This window comes from Oryzias melastigma, linkage group LG12 (assembly GCF_002922805.2).
Source record: "Oryzias melastigma strain HK-1 linkage group LG12, ASM292280v2, whole genome shotgun sequence".
NCBI lineage: Eukaryota > Metazoa > Chordata > Actinopteri > Beloniformes > Adrianichthyidae > Oryzias > Oryzias melastigma.
Genome location: NC_050523.1, coordinates 2,703,835 through 2,731,109, shown reverse-complemented (window position 1 = coordinate 2,731,109; position 27,275 = coordinate 2,703,835). Strand labels below are relative to the sequence as shown.

At 40.5% G+C, this 27,275-nt stretch overlaps 1 protein-coding gene across 2 annotated transcripts in view; it reads right to left on the bottom strand.

Moving 5' to 3' along the window:
* adamts6 (ADAM metallopeptidase with thrombospondin type 1 motif, 6) overlaps nt 1-27,275 on the bottom strand; it is an 89,773-nt gene that overhangs the window by 28,686 nt on the left and 33,812 nt on the right. For both annotated transcript variants that reach the window (XM_024298598.2, XM_036214623.1), the window contains 5 exons: nt 26,689-26,835; nt 18,829-18,970; nt 11,768-11,875; nt 8,229-8,374; nt 4,586-4,649 (listed from right to left, as the gene is read on the bottom strand). In XM_024298598.2, the coding sequence (XP_024154366.1) occupies nt 4,586-4,649; nt 8,229-8,374; nt 11,768-11,875; nt 18,829-18,970; nt 26,689-26,835 (607 nt within the window). The remainder of the gene's footprint in view (nt 1-4,585; nt 4,650-8,228; nt 8,375-11,767; nt 11,876-18,828; nt 18,971-26,688; nt 26,836-27,275) is intronic.

Genomic DNA, 27,275 nt, shown 5'->3' with positions numbered 1-27,275 from the left:
ATATATGATCAACTTTTTGCATAGGCGTCTGAGCACCGGACTAGCTGTGTTCATTGGTGAAATTACGTTTGAATACTGGATCCTGTTTTTTTCTTTAATTGAGGTTTCTCCCAGTGTCTTTTCTTGTTGTTTTTCCATCTTTAGTTTGTTGCTGCAGAGCAATTCTTCTCTGTGATGTCTGGCCAAACAGGTGATTGTTACTTTAGATATGGGCTTCCTTTAAGACCCCCCACCCCTGGTCAGGCACAGTCGTGCAGACGCTGAGTGTATTTGTGTTGTGAACCAGTGTAGCGATGGCCAGGGCTATTGAAGGCAGATATATGGTATGTGCATCCATCTTTGAAAAAGTTTGGATGATGGTTAAATATATATATTTATATATATATTTTTTGTGGAAGAGATCATGTCTTTCAACTGTCTAGGAGTATCTTCTCTCTCCTTCTGGAGGTGTTGGACACAGATGGGATGTTTGCACCTCTTGGCTTTGGTTCATACTCCCCCAAAAGTTATGAGATTAAAAAACCACAAGCCAGGCCTTCTTTCTTGCTTCAGTGTCCAGACTAATAAATGTTTTAGATAACAGAACTTGATCAAATTCCAAAATCTGGGAAGAGCTTTCCAAGAGGATGAAAAGTAGTTTCTTATTTAGGAGAATATTATACTTAATGTTGTTGTAATCATGTTGTAATACTTAAGTATGTATTGATTCTTAAAAGGTTGCTAGATAAATAAGATTCTATTAAAGATAACAATAAACTATCTTAAAAGTCCCACTCAGAAAATTGTGTTTTCTGACATTTTTAAACATATTTTTGTGGTATTTTTCTGATTTAAAAAGAAAATTAAGATCAAAATTTTATTTCTTTATTCAAATTGTTGTGAATCAAGGGCAGATGAAAAAAAATGTTAGCAGACAGGTCCTGGGTGATGAGCCAGACAAAGAGCGGTTCGGAAACCCTTTATAAAACGTTATATCAAAGATCCCGGTATGTTCCCCGGATTGGCGTCACCGGGGCTCCTCCCACGGGTCCCGGTCGGGTCAACCCCGAAGGAGCAATGTAAGATTGTTCTCCAGTGGGCCCACCATCTGTAGGAGAGCTCAGAACAGGCCAGTGCATTGTGGTTTGGGTGGCAGTTGAAGGCGAGTGCCTCGATGGCCCAAACCTTGGTCATGGAACAAAAAAAAAAAAAAAACAGCATAATCCTAATTAAAAGTCCACCAGGAATACTTTGAAAATAAATCAATGGAGGATCGGAGTGGGTTCTCAACTGTAAGACTCCTCTAACAGAGTGAATTTTCTCGTCTTTCTTTGGAGAAAATGTCCTTTAACTGCTATAGATTTGAGTACATTAACAGCAAAACTTCTATCTAGAAATGTTGTAACCACACTTTGAAATACCAACGTGTATAATAATGCCTGTGGGGGAGAAACTAAAGTTATCAGGGGTGTGGTGTCACAGGTATGGCAATAAAAAAGGAGGAAACAGCTCATGTGGTTTAAAAATAACCAAAATCTTAGACCCATTTAGAAAAAGAGTAAATTATAAACAAAAGTCAATAATAGTCAATTAATGATCCTACAACTGAAATTTCTAATAAATGTATGCATTTTCAGACATCATGTTCCGAATTAAAGAGTTATATATGACTTAATATTTCTTATATGGCAGCTGCAACCCACAGCTGTGAATAAACTGAACTCAGAAATACCAAAGCCATAAAACTCAATCCAGGCATTAAAGTGTGCATGCAAGTACTGACATCAGTTGGTCTCCTGCACACTCGCGCTTCTCTCTGGTCAAGGATTACCGAGTGTGATGATTTAGTGTTGTTTGTTTTCCAAAGAAAACACTCCGGCCTTTCTCTCTGTTGTTATTTTTTAGTCCTGTGGTTGGATGTACACTACAGCTCAGACTATTTTAATTTTCACCTAGTGAAAGAAAGCCCACTTAGATACAGTTGAGGGCTCATCTCACTGCCATGTTAAATATTTGTATAAGACAGCCCAAAAACTCAGAACAGTTCTCATGAATTCACTATATACGCTATATATAAATATACCTTAGAGGAGCTTGAAATTTTTAATAACTTTAATATTTGTGTAAATGATGCTCAAACCTGCTGCGACTCGTACAGAAATCCTAAAGTAGCTAATTTAATGAGAAGCAAAAAATCCTTTAGCAGATTTGATCTTTTAGTGTGTATTCCGACTGGACACATTCACTTCGCTTAAAGTGAACCAGAGTTTGTTTCTCTGATTATCCAGAAAGCAAATTTTCAGTCTAAATATACCTAAATGGATCCTGGTCCCTGGTCAGACCCCTATTTTGAAGTGGTCTAAGGTTTGTTTCCAATCGGACTAAACTCTGGTTCGCTCTAAGGTTTTTCTCACTCTGATGACACTTGATTCCTGGTGCGGAACATGTGGACCAAAACGGCTACCATAGCCGGGCATCATGGGATCCAAACAGAGTAGAAAGGAAGCAACCGCTGAGCCACTGAAGCTATGATGAGACACAAAGACTCATTGAAATGTGTCTCATTAAAACAACTGTTAACGTGACATTGCTTCTCACGCTATTTTCCTGACAAACAGTTGGGCGGTTTCTCGCCCAATTGGGCGGTTTTGGTTCCAATTTTGCAGGCAAAAATGGCATAATTTGGGCAGGTTTAGGTGCGGTTCATTGGATTTTATTCCCTCAATAAAATACAGTAGTGGATTAAGTTAGGCGGTGCAAAGGTCTGGCTGCAGCTCAATTTGAGCAATGAGATGCGAATTGGGTGACGTGCCCAAAATTTAAATATCTGAAGTTTGACAGGTCGCCATATCGCATCTACCAATCAGGAACTCATCTTTAGGCACGTGACGTTTTCAGTGACTCGATCAGCGGGTAAAATACTAATCCAAAGCAAGCGTTTTTGTCCTGAACTTTCATCTTTTTCATTAAGCCGCTGGAGCCGCAAGTCGGCTACTTTATGGCAAAGGCGGGATACACTCTGGACAGATTGCCGACTTTCGAGTTTGAGGGCTTGCTGTGTCCCACCACCCTCTGTGACACTATCTGGTAACACTGCTGATGTCTCTTCAGTAAGCGCCTTACAGCATGCCACCACCCAACCAAAGCAGGAGTAAAAAATGTTGTACCTGACGTTGATGAAGACGTTCAAAAATTGATCAGCGAAACATAAAGTTTGAATCAGTGATATATCTTGACAAGGATTGTAAACTTAAATTATTCTTTCTAGCAATCCTTTGCCACGCCCTCGTAATTCCTGACCAATAACTTCCTAGTGCTGTGTGAATGAGTATCAATGCAAATACTAAATTAATTCAGCTTTGTTTGTTAAGAGGCAACAGTTTATTTTAGTTTAAGTAAACAGTGACTTTTTTCCTGTTTAAAATCTATTCAGTTTTTGAGTTCAAAGCAGTCAGAGTGCAGAACATCTGATAAGAGAATGCTGGTTGGAGATTAAATTTAAGCAAAAAGAGGCTACAAGATGTGCAAACACAGTTTCTCTGTTGACACAAGGATGAGATGAGAAGATTTACAGAGAAAGGGTCTGTCATGTAAGGACATGTGATAAATGGGAGCAGGAAGAATGAAGCTGTTGTTTGGAGCCACATACGATGTTCTTCCCACAGTTTGAACAGATGGACAGGTGAAGATCCATCATTTCTAATGTTTTCAGATTCTCACTGAGGTGATCTACATGGAGGCATAATACTCAGTAGCAGCTATATTGGACACATGCTTAAAAATAAATGGTGTTTGTGAAGTGCAGCACACTAGTATGTTGTTAATTAGATAGAGGTGGACACTGTTTACTAAGCTGGACTTCTTTTGTTAATTGATGTCTTGACTGTGGATACTATGGTTGGGCACCGGTTGGATTTTATGTGGTTCCGGTGCCAAAGCGGTTCTTTACTTTCGTTTTCTGTTCCTAATCGGTGCCAATTTCGATACTTCACTAATAAAAAAAATAATGCCTATTTTTTCCCAAATCAACACATTTTCATTCTCAAGTCATCACATGTTAATGCATGGTTAAGACCTCTGCGTCAAAAATTAACGTTTTGTGTGTTGTCGTTTTTTGACGTGCTGGCTGTTCCTATTGAATCAGAGCTCTACAACCTCAGAGCCGCCCCTCTTTCATCGCCCGTCAAATTTGCTACTTGCCACCAGTCAAACGTGTGATCCTGAGCTAGTCTGAGGGGTTACTGGGGCTTTTATCTCATTCAGGGGGAGTCTGGATGACAGCCGCTTCCACTGTGTTTCTGTGTCTTTGTGACTCAGTTTGAAGGGAGCACAGGTGGGTCTTGCAGCTCCTTTGAGGGCCTGTGCGGCCACCTCTAGGGACATCATGAAAATGGATCGTACCATTGTAAAAATGGATCGTACCATTGTTGTGTACAAGTGTTTTGTTTATATTTTCTTGCGTTTTTTGTGGTCATTTTGGATTTTCTGTCAGAGCAAATTAAAAATTTAAGAAGTGCTACAAGAATTTTAAAGCAATACACATACACATTGATGCTAATCACCACTTTAAAAGCAGAGGATGAAACAAAGAAACAGAGGAACTCACATCAATGTTACAGGATCTGTATCGCTTCCTCTCACCAAGACAGTACTTTCCTCCTCCAGAAGGTCTGCAAGGAACAAGAGGTTTGAATGAGACAAGAATCCAACTGTCAAAATCAATTCAAAGAAAAGTGACTCTTAACTAAAACAGGTGCCTCTGCAAATAGAAAAAAAGCACACCATGGTCATCGACATAACATCATAAAAAGTACTAAAAGCAAAATTACTTTACAAGTTTTGTATAAAAAAAAGTTTTGAGTAAAAAATAAAACAAACGTTTGAATAATAAGATACCCTATACTTACAACACAACCTTTATAATGACCCGTGTGATCAGATAATGAGACGACTAAGATTGCACAAGCTCAGAAGTTTATGGTCACAAGGACAATATATTTAAGAAGTTGGTATTTAAAGATCCTGGAAGAACCTCCGAATACATTAAAGTTAAAGTACACCACTGTCAGGTTGTACCACCCATCACTGTTTGAGCCAAAGTGGTCAGGATTAAGTTACCATCCTGACTAGCATACAACTGGAGCTTTATCTCTACACCAGCTCTTTATTAATAGACATTAAAAAGAGGAAAACAAGAAACATGAAGGAGGTCCAGGCATGATCTGGGCTGCTTTTATGTGGCACATGGAAGCGTATAGAGTCAATGATATACCAGGACTATCAGAGCATTCTGGAGCCTAATGTCCTGTCTAGAGTCAGAAATCAAGAATGACAGAAACATTTAAGTTTTCTAAAGTGATCTAATTCCTGTTAAACATCTATGGGAAGAGCTGCAAACATACTTCAGACTTGAGATGTTTGAGCCGTTTACTAACATGGAGTGGACCATAATCCACCTTACAAGTGTAGAAGTATCTGACACTGTCTCAGAAATTATTCAGCTGCAGTGCTTGACTTAAAAGATTACACAACAAAATGACAGATTAAGAAAACACATTTTTTCAGACCTTCTTCATTAGTTCATTGTTAAAATGACTTTACTGTCATCGACCAACCTTCAATAGTTTTATTTAGTTTTTGTTATTTTTGCTCATTTCTATTGTTTGCCATTGTTGGTTTTTCTTTTAACGAGAACCAACACTTCTGTCCACGTGGACGCAGGTTTAGTTACCTTAGGAGCTTAAACTGACCTAAAAGCCCCTGCCAGAGCACGTAATGTATTTGTGTGTCCACATAGCTGTAGTATTTCTCTTTGATTCATTCAGGAAGCTGCTCTAAGAGCCCTTAAGTCTGACATGACATTCAGATTTGGAACCTCAGAACAATCCTCACTTTTTCCACCCATCTCATCTTCACTCCAAATCTACTACATCTTAGAAAGTTTTTTTTTCCCTCCTATCACTCCTTTTCTTCTCTTCACCTCCTTCCTTTCCTCAAAGATGATTTCATTTCAAACACGTTTAGTGATGAATGTGCTGCAGAATGGTCGGTCTGTGTTTTTATTTCCTCCCTCGTCTTTCCGATCACCTTACACAAGTGGTCCACATTATGCCAGGGCCAACTCCTCTTTTATGCATTCTGCTTCTTTCTTTCCTTTTCCCACATCGTGTTTTGTCTGATTCTTTGCTTCAGAAAACAAAAGGAATGAAAGGAGGATAAAGACCCAGATGTCTGCTTTCCTGTCAGTGATGCTCTGGTCAATGATTTGTCAGCGGAAGACACATGGGAGGCTTTAAAACCTTCAGCATTTCCTTTAGATGAGGAGATAGCTGTGTGCTAACCTGTTGCACATGCCACATATCTGAGTTTAACTCGAGCTGAATGAGGACAGATGTATATCTCAAGAGTTTTCTCTGTGAAACGATTTTGCTGGAGATTCTTTTCTGTAATACTATTGCAGTAATACTGAACTGAAAAGTGTTTTTTTTTTAAATCGTTAATTTTCTTTGGAAATACTTTTTCTTAAAGTCTCCAGCTTAGCCTTCTCCAAATTAAATTTTTTCCCCTTATAATAAAACATGAAGTGGGCCTGCTATTATTTAAACTTGTTCATTTCTGTGCTAAAATACATGAGAGCATTGAAGGGCTTATTTGAGTCTTAAAGATTTCCTTACATTTTTTTCCATAAATGTACTTCCCTTGGAAGAAATTATGGTAACTTTTCATAGAATATGACTGATAACCAAAATGTTTTTTCCACTCATGGTTATTTATTGGGTGAAGCCATTTTGCTGGAATTACGTTGATCGCGTTGACAATTTAAAAAATTACAATAAATCTTTTTTTTTTTTTTAATTACAATAAAATCAAATAAACACTTGAGCTAAAAGGTTAATAAAAAGAATGAAAATTGTTTAGCTGTCACAAAATTTTTACTTTTTGTTAAATTGTGCGTGGCTACTGCACGTGGTGTGTAAAAATGCGACTGCAGCCTCTGTAGTTCAAATGTTGCTACCTGCCGGATTTGTTAAAATACTTGCATTTAGGGAAAAGTTACCGTAATATAAGGCCAAATTATTCCCCTACCCCTTTCGTTTTTATCTACCTCTCCAGTTGTCTGGGCATTCGAAGGGGTACAGTTGGCCGAAATTGTGGCAAAAGCAAGCAGAGCCCTCCGCTGCGAGATTGTTTCGCGTTGTGCTGTGCCGTGGAGAAGAGCTTTTGTTCACGCAGAAAAAGTTCTAAAACTAATGTTATGTATTTTTGAGCGCTAGCTGGTAACGCTAACGCGGCTGACCAACGACCATTTATGGAGTCAATGGTTGTGTCCGAATCCCCCCTCTCCCAGTCAATATATAGTGTGTTCGCCGTTTTCTAGTACTGTCCATATCTACTAATTTCAAATTGAGTGCATTCGAAATTTCCCATTTGTCTTTGCGAAAAACTAGCGTACATTGATTCTCACTAGATTAGCGGATATAGACCACAATCCATTGCTTTTTGAACAAAAAAAAAAGTGCAAAATTTGAACAAACCATCCACATTTTAACCATCAGAACACAGTGGAGTCATAAATAAAACCTGTGAAATGTTATTTGATTTTCAGTTCGTGAAATCAGTGACTTCATAACCGGTGTTTAGAAAAACAAAGGAAAAGTAGTGAGCATTGTGTCCAAATTACCTTTAAAATCCACCGCACTATATACTCCTGCACTATATCATTTTTTGGTAGTTGGGGGGGAATTTGGAAGAATTGGGATTCAGCTTAAGAGTCTCATATTAGTGATTTAAAAATCAAAACTGACACAACTTTTATCAATGGACTTTTCTAATGCTGTTGCTTCTCTCTGACTAATTGTCTATTATTTTTCAAAACAATCTCCTCTTGGCCAATTCCCAAAAGCAAATAAATCAGATATAAAAGCTCCATAATTTGGGAGCAGAACACTTTGCATTATATTTCAGTTGTCTTTGTTTTAAAAGAAGCAAATGCTGACAAATTACAACTTAGATCAAATGCTTAAAAATATACCACAAGTCGGCAGAAGTTTTGAGAAAATGTAAAGTGTACACAAAAAGAAAATCATTAACAATGGAAGAGCTCTGAATTATTATTATTTTTTTTTTATTTATGGTCTGTAAATATGAGTTGTCGTCTTGTGTGGACGAACACACACACGCAACATGCGCTTGTATGCAGGACCTGGATGTGTGTGTTCAGCTTGCTGTGGCTTACTTTGCCTACTTACGCTGGGCTGTCACAGTGCCTGGTGGAGGAGGATACACCGCCCCCACAGGTCCTGCTGCACTCCCCCCACATGGACCATGGCCCCCATCCTCCATCCTCACTCTGAGGCCAGGTGCCGAACGCAACACAGTCCCCCTGGTAACACCACTGTGCAGAGAGGGGGAGATGGGTTATTTTTTCACCTGAAGTCTTTGTTCTAACAAAAATCAAAACCCTTTTTACACTTTTTTTTGTAAGGAAGAAAAAACAACTTACTAAACTGGTGTCACACGTACATGCACCTGTATTTTAGGTAATCGGCTTTACACAGAGTGCAAAAGGACTTGATTTAATATTATTGTCAGTGTCTGCTTCCTGTAAATAAGTGCGGCCAACAGCAATATTCAGCCTTGGACGCACTTAAATACGTGCGGGCAATACAACAACCTTCATCTTGGCTGACGTATTATGTGTGGTCAACATGACTTTTTATCACTTTTTGTGCTGGTCCAGGGGTCGTCAACCTTTAATAGTAAAAGAGCCATTTAGGCTCGTTTTCTACTGTTCAAAACCTAGAAGGAGCCATAAAGTCTTACTTTAGCCTGTAAGAAATTTGTATTTGTATTCATGGCCTTCTTTTTTAAAAATAATAAATAAGAATTATGTCTATTTTTTGGCACGAACAAAGTCAAAAATATAAAAAAAAACCTAGCATCTCTCAAAATGTATCTAAATTGAATAAATGCTAATTAAGTAATCCTTACTTTCAAAAATTGCTATTTTATTTTTCTTTTATTTTTATTCTTTTCCCCTCCTTGTTCTCAGTAGTCTTGTACTGGTGGATTTTGTTATTTTAGTTTGACGTTGGACCTTGGTAGTCTTGCCTGCCGTCTGCCCTGACCCTCGCCTGGACCCTGACAACTCTAGTCTCGTCTTGGATGATCTCATACTTGTGATTGACCTCTGCCTGTCTGGACCTGATTCATCTTTGAGGACTCTTAGCTTTACTTAGTTCCTGTCTGAACTAATAAACTTGCTGCCCATTTGAAAAATGTTCCGGATGCACTTCACAATAACATGCTCCGGCTAAAATTTGAAGCCAACTAGGCGCTGGAAGGGCCGGACTGTAGAGGCCGGATCAGACTGGACGCAGTATGAGTGCCTCTCACACTTTTCAAGTTACATAAAGCGCTTGTGTGGGTTTGAATTGTCCCTGAGGAATGTTTAATACGTGCGTGGAGACGTCCTTTTTCTGCGTGGAGTTTTAATTATTAAATAACACCATACTTGTTGCTTTCAGCATGCCTGTAAAATAAAAAAAAAAATAATTTTACACAACAAGTGGTCTACAACCTTGACATGTCGTGGGGCCCACCTGCCTGACTCGTACAAGTTTCCCCATTTTTCCCTCACAGGCAGCTGTGACTAAGGCTTTAGGTTGTAGTTTCAGTCTTTTAAGCTAATGTTACACTTTTACAGGTGATCCCTCCACATTCTTCACATGTTCTGCTGATAATCCATTAAATCCATAACACTGTGTCAAATTTGTTAGCTAATTTTGGCTCGACTAGGCAAAGATTTAACAATTTTTGAGATTTTCATATTTAGTTTGTGCTTGAGGGTTCATAAAGTATCTAAAAAGTTCCAAGCTAAAGGTCAACAATATTTGACAGATTAACATAAGAATAGAATAATACAATTTCCGCTCGACTTGAACTTAACTTTATCTAACATCACGTGTGTATGTTGTACCTCAGAGGTCTAGTTTTATTTTTGACTGAAAATCAAAATTTAAGCATCAATAACAACTGTTATTATAAAAGGAAGTCTTGAAAGTGACTTTTTTATTACATATTTACGGAGCTGTTTTGCTGAAGTGTGAGCTAGTTTCAGCAGTGAGGGTTAGGAGGTGACGGTGTGTTTTAGGAGTCTTTTGAGCCCTGGCCTAAGCTGTTCAGCTCCACGTAGGGAGGGGGGGTGGGATCAGGCGCTTTCCCTCTCCAACTGTGTCAGTAGGTTAATAACCCAGGAAGACAGAGAAGGTGAGACTGCCGGCCAACTTGTGTCGTCTTTGTAAAGCTCTCTCACTGGTGTTCTGAATAAGATTAGTGGAGGGTTTAGAACAGGGATCAGAACAGACGGAGATTTTGAAGTACATTGTACTTCACAGGATTTACTTTATTGTAAAAAAAGAGGCAGCTTCGTTATCCTCTTTAGTTTCTGTCTCCCCCAGCTCTTATTGGAAACGCTTCACTCCATTATAGACTGGGTGAGAAATTGCTGACATTCATATTCCTTTGAAGCTTTCCTGGGGAGGGGCAGACATAGTATGCCATTGGCTCCCCTAAAGCTGCCCCAAAGCCCCCCTGGCTCAACCTGCCCCCCCCTTACTGTGTTGTGCGTGGGCCCCGGTCCTCAAAGGCTCCACTGAACTAATAGTAATTGTGGATGACAGATCATGACACTCCCATTCTTCCCTTTTAGCCCTCGCACCATCCAGTTACAAAAGCTGCTGTAATCCGTGTTTAAACTGTCTCTTCTAACCTGGCTGGCATCAACAGAAGGGCTGATGACCTCAACCTCAGTGTATCTGTGTGTGCAGAGTGGTAACTCTTTCAAAGGATGAGCTGGAGGCTGTCCTGAACCGCTACAGGCTGAATATAGCAATGATATTTGACATTATGATGTACTTTACAAATGCTTTTGCATAAAACATATAACATATTTTAGTTTTAAAGATTATACAATCTTTCCATTACAAGCACTTCGAATAGAAATATTTGTACAAAACAGCTTTTCTGCTGTGAAGCTATTTTCTGACTTAAACTCCTCATTTTAACTTCTTCCTACACATTTCTGAAGCAGTTTTCCCTCTCTATATTATGGTCCAGTTTTTTTTATCTGCACTGCTGCATCCTGATTTGTTGGAGACCTTGTCAACCAATCTACTCCGTGAAATCTCTATAAATCTTCCATCACGAGCAGATCTTTGTATTCATTCTACAACATTCCACAAGAGAAAAAAGTGTGAAAATGTTCATGTCTGTCTAAGAAAAGCCTTAAAACATTTGTGAGGGTGGACAAATCCTTCCAACCTTAACCTGCATCCAGTACCGGGTTAAGGTTAGGTTACCGATGTGTTGGCCAACCAGCGGTCTCCCAAACGGCCACCCAGCTGACGCCTGATTTCATTATGGCGTCATTCCTGCCTGTCATTGGACTGCCATCATGCGACCTCGAAATGTGCCACTGATGATGTCGAATTTTAGAGAAAACATTTCCAGTTGCTGTAAAATGTAAACTTTTTCCTAAAACCACATTGAGATTGCATTTTTGCTTTTGTGACTGTACCCTTAGGATAAAAACTTCCTAATCACATTAATTTTCACACCTGAACCTCCCCAAATATTTGTGTTTTCTCCCAAAACTGGTTAAAACCACTAAGTACTGCACAGGTACAGCAGCACACAACTAGAGGGAATATTTGGTAACGATGTTGGGGCAAAAAAAGCCAATAAGCAACACTGTGGTGGTATTTGTGCTGGGAGTTCGCTAACTTACCCCTTTCTCAATGCTGCCAGTCTGGCACAGAGTCCCCTCTGCAGCTGGGATACTGTTGGTTACACAGCGGTTGCTTTTGCTAAGGCACCAGAGCTCTCTACACACTTCCTAGGAAAGAAGGCAAAAGGAAGTTGGTCAGTATAAATCAAACTAGCAGATGCAGTTTGGGGTTATTGTAAAAAGAAGTTATTTGAGGTTTGGTGCAATCTGATAGCTGTAAAATGAAAAAAGAACACAAATTTATCTATAAATCTGCGTGATTCCAGATCAATTCAGAGGATGAGAGGAGTTGATGGGACCACATCAAAACTGCCAACCTCAAAAGCCCATATGCTTTGGATCATGATGCATCTTTAAATGAACAGTCAGCTGGATTGAAAGCATGACTAACAATTGCTCATATTCACCTCAAGACCACATGGGACAGTTCAAGTTATGCCACTTCAGCTTTTAGGGAAAGTCGAGGAATGTGCTAAAGGCCTCCCAAGTCTTAGATAAAGACAACATGTGGACCTAACAAATATGTTTCCAAAACATGATGCATCTTCAATCTATCATTTATTTAAATGGCTGAAGAAAAGGAAGACGGCATGAGGTCGCCCCCCCTAAATAAACCAGAGCCTGAGGAGAACGCGGTACAAGGACAGCGCTGTACGACCTTGGATTAGATTGCCCATTAAGCCCAACTTCAAAGGCTTTTAGAGACAATCGTTTACAGCAGAAGAACGGGCCCATGAAACAGAGTTATGGTCCCACGCATATGTTTTGACCCCAGGGTCAGTAAATATAGCACTGCCCTGAAGCTTCCACTGCACATCCAGAATAAATAAGGCAGCAAACAGCCGTTCTGAGGCTGCAGCTGGTTTCAATAAGCTGCCCTGCAGCTCCATTCTCCACCAAAGCCATGCTAGGTCATCGGTCAGGACCTCAATGAACATGGATCAGAAATCTCTGTGAATTCATGTTTCTCGAAGACATGCTGATATCAACGCGTAAGGCTGCTCTGGGGGGCTTGCTAATTCAGCCGCCGATTGTTTCTTATACCTCCTGTGTTTCTGTTTTGGGAAACACTTTGGTGCCGGTCTGCGATGACAGCTTTCAAGTCACTGGGATGTATCATTGTTGCTAAATTACTGCTGTAAAGGAGCTCAACTTCCTCTCCTGACGTCTGTATAACTTTTCTCACCTCTGACGCAGTCCCATGCTGTGATTTAAAGTCTACGACACCCCCAGGACTCAGTCATCAAAATCTTTGTGCTTAATTGGACCCCCTAAAGGTTTTGTAAGGCTGAGACAGCAAGTTATTACTGTGATGTTGGTCTGCAACCTTTGCCAGTATAAGATCCACACTGATCAAAACCTAATAAGAACTGCAAAGTCTTTTTTTAAAACTATTTTAGGAAAATTTGATAATACTTTGCATCTTTCTATTGTCGTTTTTTATTATAACTATGAATTATATTTAGTGTTGGATGCGAATAAATGCATAAATATTAAGATAAACTGTAATTTTCTCAAATTGTAAAGTTGTTTCTAGCTAAAAAGATCTGACTTTTTACCAAAGTTTTGCCTAGTATCTGTAGTCTGAGTATTCTGGAGTAAGTGCAGAGCAGTCAGGGCCCAATGATGTCAACAGGGATAGAAAATAAATTACAGTCTCTAGGTTCACCTCATCCATAAACTTAACTAAAATAAATGAAATCAATGCCAATTTAGCAACCCTTACTTTTAAAAATGAATATTAATTTATTTTTCTTTAGCCCGAGAGCTACTCTGGAGGGATAAAAGAGCCGCATGTGCCTCTGGAGCCGCAGGTTGCAGACCCATGCTCGACATGATTAATACAAAAAAAAATAAAGATAAAATGTGTAGTTTTTCATGTAAATTGTCTTCAATTCTAGCTGTTTTGCTAAATCTACCTGACAAACAGCTGCAACCATGGAAAGCTGTGTTCTGATTGGCTTAGCAAAAACGGAGTCATTACACAAAAGAAACATTTTTTTACATTATTTGAATTACCATAACTCTTCAATCATTTATGCAATTAATGTGTTTCTAACTAGTTCTGAAGTGACGAAAAGCTTTTCTGTTGGAATTACAAAAAAGCATAAACAGACCAACAATGGTTCAAAGAGTTTTGTGTGTTATTTTGCTTCACCTGTGATGTCTCCAGTATTAAAGAGTTAAGATGGTTGTTAAGAGGGTGTTACTTCCCCTTCTCAATATACTCTCATGGGAAAGGTCGACACTTCCAATTCCCCAGTGGCCCATAGGGGCTAGTTTTAAAAGTTACTAGGTTGACATGGGAAATTAGGCCTCATTTATGAAGGCATCTAAAAACCTACATGAATGAAGTTGACATTTGAATGCACAAATAAAACTCTAACATGAAGAACTGTAAGGTTTTCCACTGCAGACTTACTGACATTTAATGGAGAAAAATGAACAACTTCAAGGGTCACATAAACATGACAACACATTTGTGCTCTGATGCGTTTACATTTGTCACTACTTAGTAAACCGCATGTGCAACGACTGATGCACATTTCTAATAATAAGATGCCACACCATGAGACTTCTTAGACATACACTATTGTTCAAAAGTTTGGGTTAACTTAGAAACGATCCTAATTTTCAATGAAGATAACTTTAAATAAATCAGACATACAATCTATACATTACTAATGTGGTAAATAATTAAAAAATGACAATTTGTGCTACAAATGTCTGGTTTTTGGTGCATTAACTACATAGGTGAGTCGAGGTCCATTTCAACTAACTATCACTCCAGTGTTTTAAAGGTACAATGTGTTTGCTCATTGTGTCAGAAGGCCAACAGATGATTAGAAAACCCTTGTGTAATCATGTTAGCACAAATGAAAGCAGTTTGGCTGGTTAAAGAAGCTGAGAAACTGATCTTTTTATTGAGTACGTTGTGTATCTGAAGCATCACATTTGAGTGGTCAATTAAACGCTTTACCATGAGAGAAATTTCCAAAGAGCTAAAGATTTCCTTTAACGGTGTGTACTGCTCTCTTTAGAGAACAGCACAAACAGGCTCTAACCAGAGTAAAGAAAGATGTGGGAGGCCCCACTGCTCAACTGAGCAAGAAGATGAGAACATTAGACGCCTCACAGGTCCCTTACTGGCAGTTCTCGCAAAACGTCAACGTCAACATCCACAGTGAAGAAGTGCATTCAGGATGTTGACCTTCAGGCCAGAGTGGCAAAGAAAAAGCCATATTTAAGACTGGCTGGCAAAAGAAAAAGTTGAGTATGAGCAAAATTACACAGAGATTGGACATAGGAAGATTGGAAAAAGTGTTACGGACGGACGCATTGAAGTTTGAGGTGTTTGGATTATAGAGAAACAATGGAAAATATGCTGGAACAACGGCATTTGTCAAGCATGGTAGGGGTAACATGATGGTCTGGGGTTGCTTTGGTGGTTGTAAGGTGGTAGATTTGTTCAGGGTAAGGGAGTGTAAATTAGGAAGACTATTACTCAATTTTGCTACACTCTGCCATACCTTGTGGACAGAGCTTGATAGGAACCACTTTCTTACTAGAACAGGACAATGACCCAAAGCATACGTCTATACTTTGACTGAAGACGAGTGGGGTAAATTTCTCCAGATTACCTCAACAAACTAACGGCTAGAACGCCAAAGGTCTGCAATGCTGGAATTGTTGCAAATGGATTATTCTTTGACAAAAGCAAAGTTTGAAGGAAAGAATAATATTTCTAACAAATCTCATTATTTCTAACCATGTCAATGTCTTGACTATATTTTCTATTTGTTTTACAACTGATTGGTAAATAAAAGTGCAACTTTTCATGTAAAACTTATAAGGTCTGGGTGACACCAAACTTTTGAAAGGTTAAGTATATGTGGACAATTTAATACATTTACACAATTTTATTTTTTTGAGAATTCGCTGTGTTTTACACTCCAATCCACTCACTAAAGCGTAAACCACATCAGGTTTTCTAACTTTCTCTAACAGGCGCATCCGCAGGCTTTCACAAGTTTAATTAGCCCTATCATTCCATCTGTCCTGTCATGAATTACTGCTCTTTCACACATGGCTGCATGAAACAGATGAAAAATGACCAACCTACCTGTGTTGAATCAGAGCTGGAGTCCCATCAACTCATAAATACATGTCTTTCAGGCTGATCTAAAACCACAATTATGAGCTTAGGAGCCAAAAGAACAGGCCTTGATTTGGAGCCTGTTGTAATCTGCTGTCAGATATTTCTTTCAGTGATATGAAATAACTCTATGATCTCAACAAATCCCTTTCTCCTTTTCCATCATGTGCTGTAATATTTGTGTAATGCAAAGCAATATCATTTCACTCCTCATCAAATCTTTGGGAAATCTTTCAGCGCCTCATTTTACAGCACAGTTGTTCCTCATCTTTTGCTGTCTGGGTCACCTCATGTACAAAGGTTTTCTCATTATCAGGCCGGGACGGGTAAACTATCTTCATTATAGACTCAGAAGTAAAACAGATGAGGGGAGTGCTGACTCAAGTCCTTCGAGTCTTTGACAGGAAAATTTAAAGCTTAAAAGGAGAGAAATGCAGTGACGCATTTGAGCTTCTGCACACACATTTCATCCATCTTCTTGACCGCTTTGTCCCTTTTGGGGTCGCGGGGTGCCAGAGCCTAACCCGGCTGCTGATGGGCGAAGGCGGGGTTCACCCTGGACAGGTCGCCAGTCTGTCACAGGGCCTCAATCACACATCCATTCACTCTCACATTCACACCTAGGGGCAATTTAGAGTCACCAATTAACTTATGAAGCATGTTTTTGGACGGTGGGAGGAAGCCGGAGTCCCCGGTGAAAACCCATGCATGCACGGGGAGAACATGCAAACTCCACACAGAAAGGTCCCAGCCGGGAGTCGAACCGGGGCCTGCACACACATTTGACAAGAAAATGGGGAAAACCCTTGAAGGCAGATTTTGTGTTTTTGCCCCGCATCTATGTTATTTTAAAGTTTATATTAAGCGCTTCTACAACAAAAATGTTTGCATATAAACCCAAGTAAAAATTATTGTTTTGACCATCCAATTTATTTTTTTTGACAGAAATGAGGTCAAATAAAACTAAAACCTTTATGGTACAGGACCGTTACAGTTTTAGTTACCCTCTTTGTTGATGAAGAAACGTACTCTAAAGCAGGGGTGTCCAAAGTCAGTCCTCGAGGGCCGGCCTCCTGCTGCTTTTCCAGAATCTTTGCCTTATCTGCTGCTGATTACCTGGATCAGGTGTGTTTTGCCAATAAGGAGCTTCTGTGGTTGGTTGGTTGCAAAGCATGTAGGACATCAGGCCTCAAGAACTGACTTTGGACACCCCTGCTCTAAAGCCTTGTTTCCACCGAGCGGCCTGGTACGTTCTGGTCCGCTATTTTGAGCGTTTCTGTTGTAAAATGGATCCATTAAAGAGTACCGTACCTCTTGGGGGGCCCCCATCAGTTGTAGGTCTATTGAAAAGTGGAACAGAACTGTTGGGGTGGAAACCCCTGTAGCTACTCGTTGATTGGCAGAAAGTCATGACGATATCAGAAAGCATCGATATAGCGCTCGTTTAAGCTAACATTTCTAACATTTGTAAGCATTTGTGTTTTTGCAGTTTCCTGTTTAATCTTTTGGTTACCAGTCTGTATTGAAAATGCCTGCAAACAACATAAAGGCCTGGTCTGCGGTGGTACTGTAAACGTTCCCTGCCATCCTTGGTGACAGTGTGATACTGGGTGAGCTAGCAGCACGCTAGCGGTCTACACCACACATGCACCGTGAAAACAAACTGCTCAAAGGGTTGGGAGTGTTGGTGATAGATTGTGACGCCATTCCCAGTATTCCTGAATGTCCCGCCCTTTGAAGAGTTCTAAAGACTCTCCAGTGGAAATCCCTGAGCCTTACTGAGCACGTTCAAAAGACATTTTCCCTACAATACTTGCAAGTTGTCAAAACCGTCTTGTTCTAGTTGAATACCAGAAATGGGAGACAACTTTGTGAAGAATTAGCTGCCTATAAAAACTAAATTGAGATTGATTTGGCACAAAGCAGTTTTAAAAAATATTTTTGTTATTCATGTTGAGATCTATTGCTAGTCTAACAATGTTTGCAACCGTGTGTTATCTCCAGAACTATTTCCAAAACTTTATCTCTTCAACGTCTGCAGATGAACGTCAGGAAATCTTTTCATTTTAAATGTCCTGACAGGAGTAGAGAAACGCTGATGCTTCAGTTAAATTTGTGTTCTTTTAACCATAAGACACTATCCATCCATCCTTCCATCCATGGATGGACATTAAGAGACCCAATATTACATTGTTGAGGTATTTGATGATGCAGAGGGGGTAATAGTTTGTGCATGGCTGTACCATGAGGGTTCAAGGCCAAATCAAAATTCTTCCCCTACCCCTACAGTTAGCCCTCCAAACGGAGATTTATGGAAAAAAAATGTCTTAGTCTTTGGAATGGGCCAACCGAGCACAAATGTAGTTTTAATTCAATTGCTCATTATTCAGTCTTAACCCTCGTGCTCTCTTATGGGGTCCAAATGACCCTACCCTTATATTGAGGTGTTAGCCCTTCCATGACAAAGTGGACAAGGCTTCATGTCTGTCATTGGACACCAGTAAAAATTGACAATAATTAAAAAAAAAAGTTCAGCGCACTGTCTTGTGGGGTCCAGATGACCCCACTTTTAATGTAAACAAGCCTAGGAGAGCGGAAGGGTTGCACCAAATCAGGTTTAGCTGTCTCGTCCATTTTGAAAAGCTCAGAGAGAAAAGAACATTATCTGACCAGTGGTTCACAGAACTTTGTAGACATGTTTGAGACTCCAAGTGAATTTTATACAGAATTTGCATGAAATCCTTGTGACATTCATCATTGCTAATACGCAAATTTCTCTGAATTTTCTGTTTCCAATGAGCTGGAGTTTGTTACAATCTAAATCGTGATAAAACTGCAGTTCATAGAATCCCTGCAGTTTTCACCAGTCAAACTGGATGAGAAAATGGAATCCCTGGTTTCTTACCCCATACTTGCACTGACGTGATGAAGCTCCGTACTGGAAGCGACACTGCTCGTCCGCTTCGTACACTTGCCCCGGTGCCATCGTTGGGTACAGGAAGTCTCGTTTTAGGGGCTCATTGTCCAGACAGGTCCCTCGACCTGAGCTGTCAAAAAACAAACCTTCATTAGAACTGTTTTTGCCCCGGGGGCAACCGTGGTGCAGAGGTAGAGTGGCCGACTCTCTGATCAGAAGATCGCAAGTTCAGTTCCCGCTCAGAACACCCTCCCAATCCTTGACGTGGTTACAGTTTGGTGCCGGCGTTCGCCAGTGTGTGAACGTGTATGTTCATATATGAATGGAACTGTGACTGTAAAGTGCTTTGGGTCTTAAAGCATGGTAGACATATATAAATATATGACATTTACCATGAAAGTGTCTTAGATTTGTCACAAACTTAATCAAATGTTCGTGCACTTTGAATTCTGTCTCCAACTCCAATGTTACAATAACCGTGTAGTGTTTCCTTAGGATCAGGTCCCAAGGTGGGGTTGAGTTATTCTGAGGTCCTCAGACGAGTCCCACTTTCCACACAAAGTAGCAGTAAAAATTGTTGTACCTGACGTTAATACAGAGATACAAAATTGCTCACCATAATATAAAGTTGGAATAAGTGAACTTTCCCGACAAGGACAACACATTCTTACTTCCAACTCGTCACATATTGATGTTAATGACCTCTCCACATCAGATATTGACCTTTTGGGTGTCCCCAACTCATCGTTTTTTGATGTGCTGGCTGTTGCCATTAAGTCACGGGTGCCCGACCTCCGGCCCACGAATTTAAACCAGTCCAGTCCTGGTACCCAAACCCGGTACTGGTACCCTAACCTGCAGGACGCTTCTAATACCATTACCCAAACCCGGTAACGGTTTGCAGGACGTGTCCAGTACTGGTAATCTAACCCTGTACCATTTCACATCCAATACCACTTGTGGAACCGGTTTGGCACTGGTACCCATACCCGGTGTGTACCACGTTTGGGTGTACTGGTTGGGTGCAGCCCTGTGACGGACTGGCGACCTGTCCAGGGTGAACCCCGCCTTTGCCCTTCAGTAGCCGGGTTAGGCTCCGGCACCCCGCGACCCCGAAAGGGAATAAGCGGCCAAGAAGATGGATGAATGAATGAATGGTTGGGTGCACCAACCTGTGCCCGTACCAGTAGTGGTACGGGTTCGCGTCTGGTCCCGCTTCTGGTGCCAGTTTGAGTCCAGTTTTGCGTCTGTTTCCGCTTCTGGCTCTAGTTTTGGCCCGGTGCCACTTCTGGTACCAGTTCGGGCCCAGTTTTGTGTCCACTAACGCTCCTGGTTCCAGTTTAGGCCCTGTGCCACTTCTGGTTCCAGTTTGTCTCCGGTTGGGGTCTGGTGCCACTTCTGGTTCCAGTTTGGGCCTGGTTGCCACTTCTAGTAACTGCTTGGGCCCGGTGCTACTTCTGGTACCAGTTCTGGTCCAGTTTCGTGTCTGGCACCACTTCTGGTACCAGTTTTGGCCCGGTGCTGCTCCTGGTTCCAGTTTGGGTATGGTTCGCATCCGGTTCGGGTTCAGCGTCCGGTGCCGGGTTAGTGTACTAGTGTACCGTACCGCTACTGGACGTATCCCGAGGACCATTCCACATCCGGAACCGCATCTGGTACCGTGTCCCGAGTGTTTTGCGGATCATTGATTTTACAAACATCCAGCAAGTCAAAAATCGACGAGTTTCGGACACCCAAAAAATCTAAAAGTGATGCAGAGGGGTCCTTCACCAAACGTCAACATGGGACGAGTTGAGGATGAGAATGTGTTGACAAGGACTCCAATACCCAGGACTTCCTAAATGTCTGCCTCTTGTTTCTTTGCCCCGCCCTCGTATTTCCTGGCCAATGACTGAAGAGATCTTTAGTCGCATAAATATCCAGTTGACGGCAGTTTGAATAGAGACTGAAAGCAAGATTCAGTACTCGATCTGGACCAAATCAAACAGACTCGGTTCGCAATAACAGACTTTTCCAGTCTGAATACACCCTAAAATCCTGCACGCTCCCTAAAACTTTTCCGGGTGGAAGACATTTCCAAAAATAGGATAAACGCTTGGATCCCCTCCTCCTCGCTGCTGCGTGAGTCAGATGATTTTTACCAAACAAAGTTCTCCTGTGCTGCTCTGCTGTAGTGTGCTCTTTCCAGCTGTGGCGGCTGTAATATGCGGTGAAATGTTTCATCCCTCGAAAGAAAAAGTGGGCCTGGTGACAACAATAACGCCGCGCCAGACTATGATTAAGCAGACTGCAGTGTGGGACACCAGCACAGGAGGGAAGATTGAGCACGAAAGCTGAGAGAAATATACGTCGAGGTTTTTTATCACCCTACTTAAATGATCCATTTCTGTTCTGACGGTTTTTTAGTTTATTGAAGACCTTTGTGGATTTCTTTGGATGTAAATTCACTGCTCTGGAATGATTTAAAGTTCTCTTCGAGTTGTCCTACAAATTTTCCCACAAAGTCTGTTGAATCAAAATATTTCTGAAGAAATTTTAGCACATTTTGACCCTTTACTTCTTTGTAACACAAATTTGACAAGGTTTTAAAACTGACAAAATTGGAAGGAATGTGAAATGTGGGTGATGTTTGCCCTGGCAGCAGTTTAGCTTGAGTATTTTATTCTTCTTCTGACACAATACACTCAATATCATGAACACAGCTAAAAAATAGTGGAAAGAGGCATTGCTCCAGATCTATTTTTCTATCGTTATTTTTAAATTCAGGAAAAAGTGACCTGTAAGTCTTTTATGAGCTTTTATAGCTCTTTATTATTCACATTTTTGTAACACACTGATAAAAACGGATGCTGCTTTTCTTTTTCGTCAAAATGTTGAAACGTCTGCATATCTCATCAGGAGTCTAGAGGCTGCAAGACCAATTTAACTGAGTGCAGGTGCTGGCTAGCCAATCAGAATTCAGCAATTTCCTCAGTTAGGCTATTAGACTGGCTTCTTTAGTCCAGCCCGATGGCTTTAACAGTCCCATCATGGGAAAGATAATTATTTTTAACCCATGACAACTGAATAGTCACTCAACCTGAAAAACATACCCTTTCCTTTTCATGACATAAGCCAGATGTTAATGCGTTTTCTTTCCAACCTCAAAGTCAAGTAGAACCGGGGGCGGAGCTGGACCTTACTTTATTAGGGGTGGAGATGGTGGCACAGTGCTGTTTTTCTCGTGTAGCCACATTGTTTTTTTTCTTTTTTTTAAAACTCCCACTACAACTATATATATTTTCTAATGTCAAATTGTTCCCATTGGTCTTTTAATTATGATTATGCAGTTTTTAACACAAAACATACACTTGTCGTTTTTTAAGACAATTTCTGCAGAACAGCAATAGAAATGCACCTCCAAATTGTAGTAACCCAACATTTATATTCCTTTTTTTACACTGCCTCCCACTAGCTTACAGACCCACCACAACCACAAGCTGACATTAGCGGGAAAAATGGCTTTCCAGCAGTACAGTTTTGATCTAGATTCCAGCTCAGACGAGGAAAATGAAGATGTTCATGGATCTATTTGTCTGCAAGTGGATACATTAGAATTGTAGCGGAGCCCCGCCCACTGCAGTTACTGCATCTAGAGCTTTTTCAACCCACAGGTTTTCATCAGTATGAAGAAGGGGGATCTCCTCTGCCTCAGACCATTAACCTTTTAACACTGCAGATGTCACTGACGACATGACATTCACTCATGGACACACCAGAACTCTTCAACTGTTTATGAGATCAATGTGAATCTGCTAATTCTGACATGCAGAAAAGCCTTTGTTTCATATCTATTTTGCACCGTTATGCAACACAATTTTAACTTAGTGTTCACAACGGTGCAAAGCCGCTTTGCTCTGACAGAACCAGTTGATTTATGTTGTTTACCTAAACACTAAACTACTGTAAAGTGTTGCATATTAATCCTTCTTTTAACTGCTTCTGAATCTGCTGCAAATATGTTAATCACGTAAACCAGTGGTCTCCAATCCCCAGGCCGTGGACCGGCACCGGTCCGTGGGCCATCTGGAACTGGGCCGCAGACAAAAATATAAGTAAATGCACTAACCTTGAGTATTTCAATTTCTGATTTATTTTCTGATCCTAAAGATCAGATCATTATCTTGAAAGACTTACGGATTCTGTTCACATCCGTCTGGGTCAGGTGACTTAAAGCAGCTATCTGCATGGCTTCCTGGATTGCTAAGCTAGAAGCTCATCGCTAAATACAAAAAACAAACAATAAATGGATTTGGAAAGTTTCTTTGGAGAGAAAAGAGCCAGTGAGGAAACTTCAAAGAACAATAAAGCTGCTGTTCACAGACAAAACCGGAAGTTTCCCTCTACATACGGAATTATCATGTAGCAGAAGCAGCCGTCTATTACGTGGCGACAGACTCTGGTTTACACACACAGATAATAAAGGTGGAGACACGGTGGATTCACGTTTATATTATATTTATAAAATACCAGTTTTATGACGGTTGCATCTTTTTTTTTTTACTATTTTTTTTTTTACTATATGTCCATCACACTTTAAAAAACCGACGTAGCTGAAACTAGCGTCCGGTTGTTAGCCTCCTCTTTGACTGAATCTTCATCGTCTGCTAAAAAATATTTACTGATATTTTTAGAATTTTTTTAACTAAATTTCTTGTAGTGGCCTTTTATTTTGAAAATAGATTCTCTTAAACCGGAAGCTTAGAAATCCTAACTCCTGACCGGTCCGTGAAAGTATTGTCCAATTTAAAGGTTGGGGACCACTGGTGTAAACGGTTTAAGAGTTACGGTAGTCGAAAAATGTAAACGCTGGTTTACAAAAAAGGTTTCATCAAAGCATGAGCTCAGGTTAGCAGAGAATGTGGGCAGGTGAGGAGCCGTGAACAGGCACCCGGCTAATCATCTTAACTTTTCTCTATCTCTTTACAAACCCTGCTGGGTGAGAGTCTGTTCAAATGAAAATGTTTGCTTTGGCTGCTAAGCCCACCTTCCTATTATTTTTTTAAGGCCTTCAAACTAACTCCCTGACATGTTTTTGTCTTAAATCTTTCATCAAAATTGTTGTTTTTTTTATTTATTTATGTATTTTGTTTAAGATACTCCTTTTTTCTGTCATAAATGGATGTTATTTATAAATATTAAAAAGTTTCTTCTACTGCGTTTAGTTTCAACTTAAGCTGTGACTTTGCAAAACCCTGTATATTTTTTCCTATAATTTGTAATTTAACATGTTAATTGTATTTGTTTTGATGACTACTCAGAAAGTAAAACATTCTAGCATTCGAGCGAAACTCTAAAAATGAGTCCCATCCTTCTAATTTCCTCTTTTCGTCTTGTCCTTCCTTTCTTCCTAATCCTCTGTTCGGGGTTACTGAAAAGACTAATCCAGTTCCTGAACTCTTGTCCCTCCGAGGACCCTCTTATCATAAAGAGAGTCAGACAAATCAGCTTTCAAGCTGCATTCTCTCTGGGTAAGCCTCACTATTTATTGGTTTGGAGAGAGACAAAACACTCAAAGATTGATGCTATTAATTGTCTAAGTCGCAAAAGCTTCCTGTCTGTTGGATTTAGCCAAATGTATTACGCTGAGAGGAAGTATCTTCTAATAAGACGGATCATAGGCCATCCCTGAGCTCTGAGTAATTAATGCAGCAGCGAGACCCACCAACCAAACAAATGAGAAAAGGCACAAGTCACAACAGTCTAATATCAAATTTAACAGCCTTATAAACTCAAACTGCCTGCCATCGAAGATTTAAAGCAAACTGGCATGCAGACAGGGAGAATAAACTAGGACTGAACTGTGAGGGGATTTATAAACCATCCCTAAAAGACCCAAACAAAGCACCGTATAATGCTCGAGCAAGACGATGAATTGATGCCAATACCACAGCCAAAGTTGTTTACTTGGCTGGGAAAAGCACGCATGAAGTCCAAAACATCGACCCAGGGAAAGAAAGGGAGGATAATTGGAGTTTACACACAGAAACCTTTTTGTACGAAACTTTAAAGCTAAAGGCAATAAAAAAAGCCTAAAGACAAAGTGCAAAAAAGTTTTCTCGTTTTTGTCCCAGAAAAGCTTTAGTCATTTTCCCAGACCGGAGCCAGGAGAGGACACAAACTCGCTGAGGCAGCAGAGAAGCAGCTCTTTGTTTCCAAGTTAGAAGTTGGCATTTACCGCCGCCATCTCTGTCAAGTCCTGTTCAGCGGCCCTCCTCTAACAGCTTTCAGCCGGAAACATCATCTGACAACCACAGCTGCTATTATCCTCTTCCTTGGAGTGCTTCGCTAAATACACATGGATACACAAATGAAAGCACACACAGACACTGCCGCAGGAACACACAGTTGTGTTGAAGAAACTGTCAGCACTCGAGCCTTTGTGGAAGTTTAAATTTAGAAGGAATTTGTTTCCTTGGGTAGTCCACTTCCTTTAGCAGGTGTGACAGCTTACCTGCTGCAGACTCAACAGACTGTGGTTCACCTGATAATAAGGGCTTCTGGTTCACTTGCAAGTGAACTCTGGTGAAATTCACGGTTTATTCAGACTGGAAAAGTCAGTTAGTGCAGACAGAGTCTGCTTAATTTGGTCCGGATTGGGTCCTGAACCTTGCGTTGGGTCAGTATTCAGACTGACGTCAACCAGACATTTCTGTTTTGAACCAAAGCTTGTAAATAAAACCATGTGACTAAAGATTTCTTCAGTCATTGGCCAGGAATTACAATGGCAGGCCAAAGCAACGAGAGAAAGAGTAATGGAAGTCCTACTCTGTGCAATCCTTGTCGGGATACCAATTTTGAACGTCTGTATTGTCAAGTACAACACTTTGTAGTTCTGCTTTGATGCAAGGTGGTTACTAACAAGACGATGGCTGAGAAGGTACGCTGACAGGTGTTTATGATGGATAGATTGTTGAGAAAACTCTGTTAGAAGCGATGTGTATCATGTTAAAACTTGTTTTAATGAGCCTGCATTCATCCAATCACATTTCAATGAGCTGCTCTGGCTGATCCTTGCTCTGCTTTTCTGTTTACATCTGATTATGCCCGGCTACGATGGCCATCTTGGGTCAGTTGTTCTACTCTGAGCACGGAGTCTATTCAGACTGAGGAAACTCAAAGCGAACTGGAGCTCAGTCCAATTGGAAACAAACCAAGACCACCTCAAAAGACGGGTTCGAGAGCTGTTCCTGGGTCTGCTTGGGTGTATTCCGACTGAAAATGTTTTCTTCCTCACTTCTTTTCCACACCTTTCATTACTCAGGACTCTTGACCCTAGATACTTCAAATCCTCATACGTGTCCTGCACTGCTCTAACTTACATCTCTGTCACACCAGACTTCCTTATATAATACCACAGTTCCTCTCTGTCATGCTTTCACCAGATCTACAAAGATACAATGAAGCTCTCTCTGACCTTCTCTATCAACATCCTCAAATATTGCTTGTGCAGTCCTCTTTCTTGGCATGAAACCAAACTGTTTCCTTCAAGTATGGTAACCGTCAACGATGATGACCGCATGAGCGCCATCAACAGCCGCCTTGTGGTGAGGGGATGTACAAGCGGAACACACACAGTTACCACGCACAGCCACAAGGAGGTCTGGCAGGAGTCTCGGTGATGAGATGATGGGAAGAAGTGGGGAAGGTCTTACTTGCAACAACAAAGGGCAGCCAGAGGCAGCGGGGTTGTAAAGAGAGACAGCTGTAAGCAAGCCGGCATGTGCTTTTTTCCTTTTTTTTTTCTTCTTGTGCGAATACAAACACACACTCAGACGCCACCACAGGGAGCAACCATCATCCACTTACTCCAGAAAGCTGGTGATGTAGTCTTTGCTGCAGGCGGACCAGGAGAAAGGGTTGGTGTTGGCTGTTATATGAGCAGCCATCAGTTTGGCTGTCTCGTGGCCTTTGGTGCCACAGGAATTCCCGATCCCGTCGTGGTTCATCCCAAAGCTGAAACACACAGAAGACAGTGAAGTTGAGCAGCTGAGAGTGATGATGTACAGCACGTGTGTCTGTCCGGCCCTCCAGATCATTTTATTTTATTGTTTTTAATGGCCCGATGTTATCTTGTGCTCATTTTTAACTTTAATTTTTATAGAGAGTAAAATATTGAAAGTTATTTAAGGTTTGAGTTGATTTATTCTGGAATAAAATGTGTGCCTTTTTTCATAACTATGTTAAAAAGTTACTGTTTTAAAGTTTTTCATATTTACATGCTAGCTGTTTGGCTAATTTAGACTTTTTCAGGTTTTTTAGGCTATTTTGGAGTTTAGCTTATATTTCAATCACATGCTACCTTTTTTCGCTAATTTTGACTTTTTTCCTTTTTTAGGCTATTTAGGAGTTTAGCCAGTATTTAAACTCTAACTGTTTTGGCTGATTTATACTAT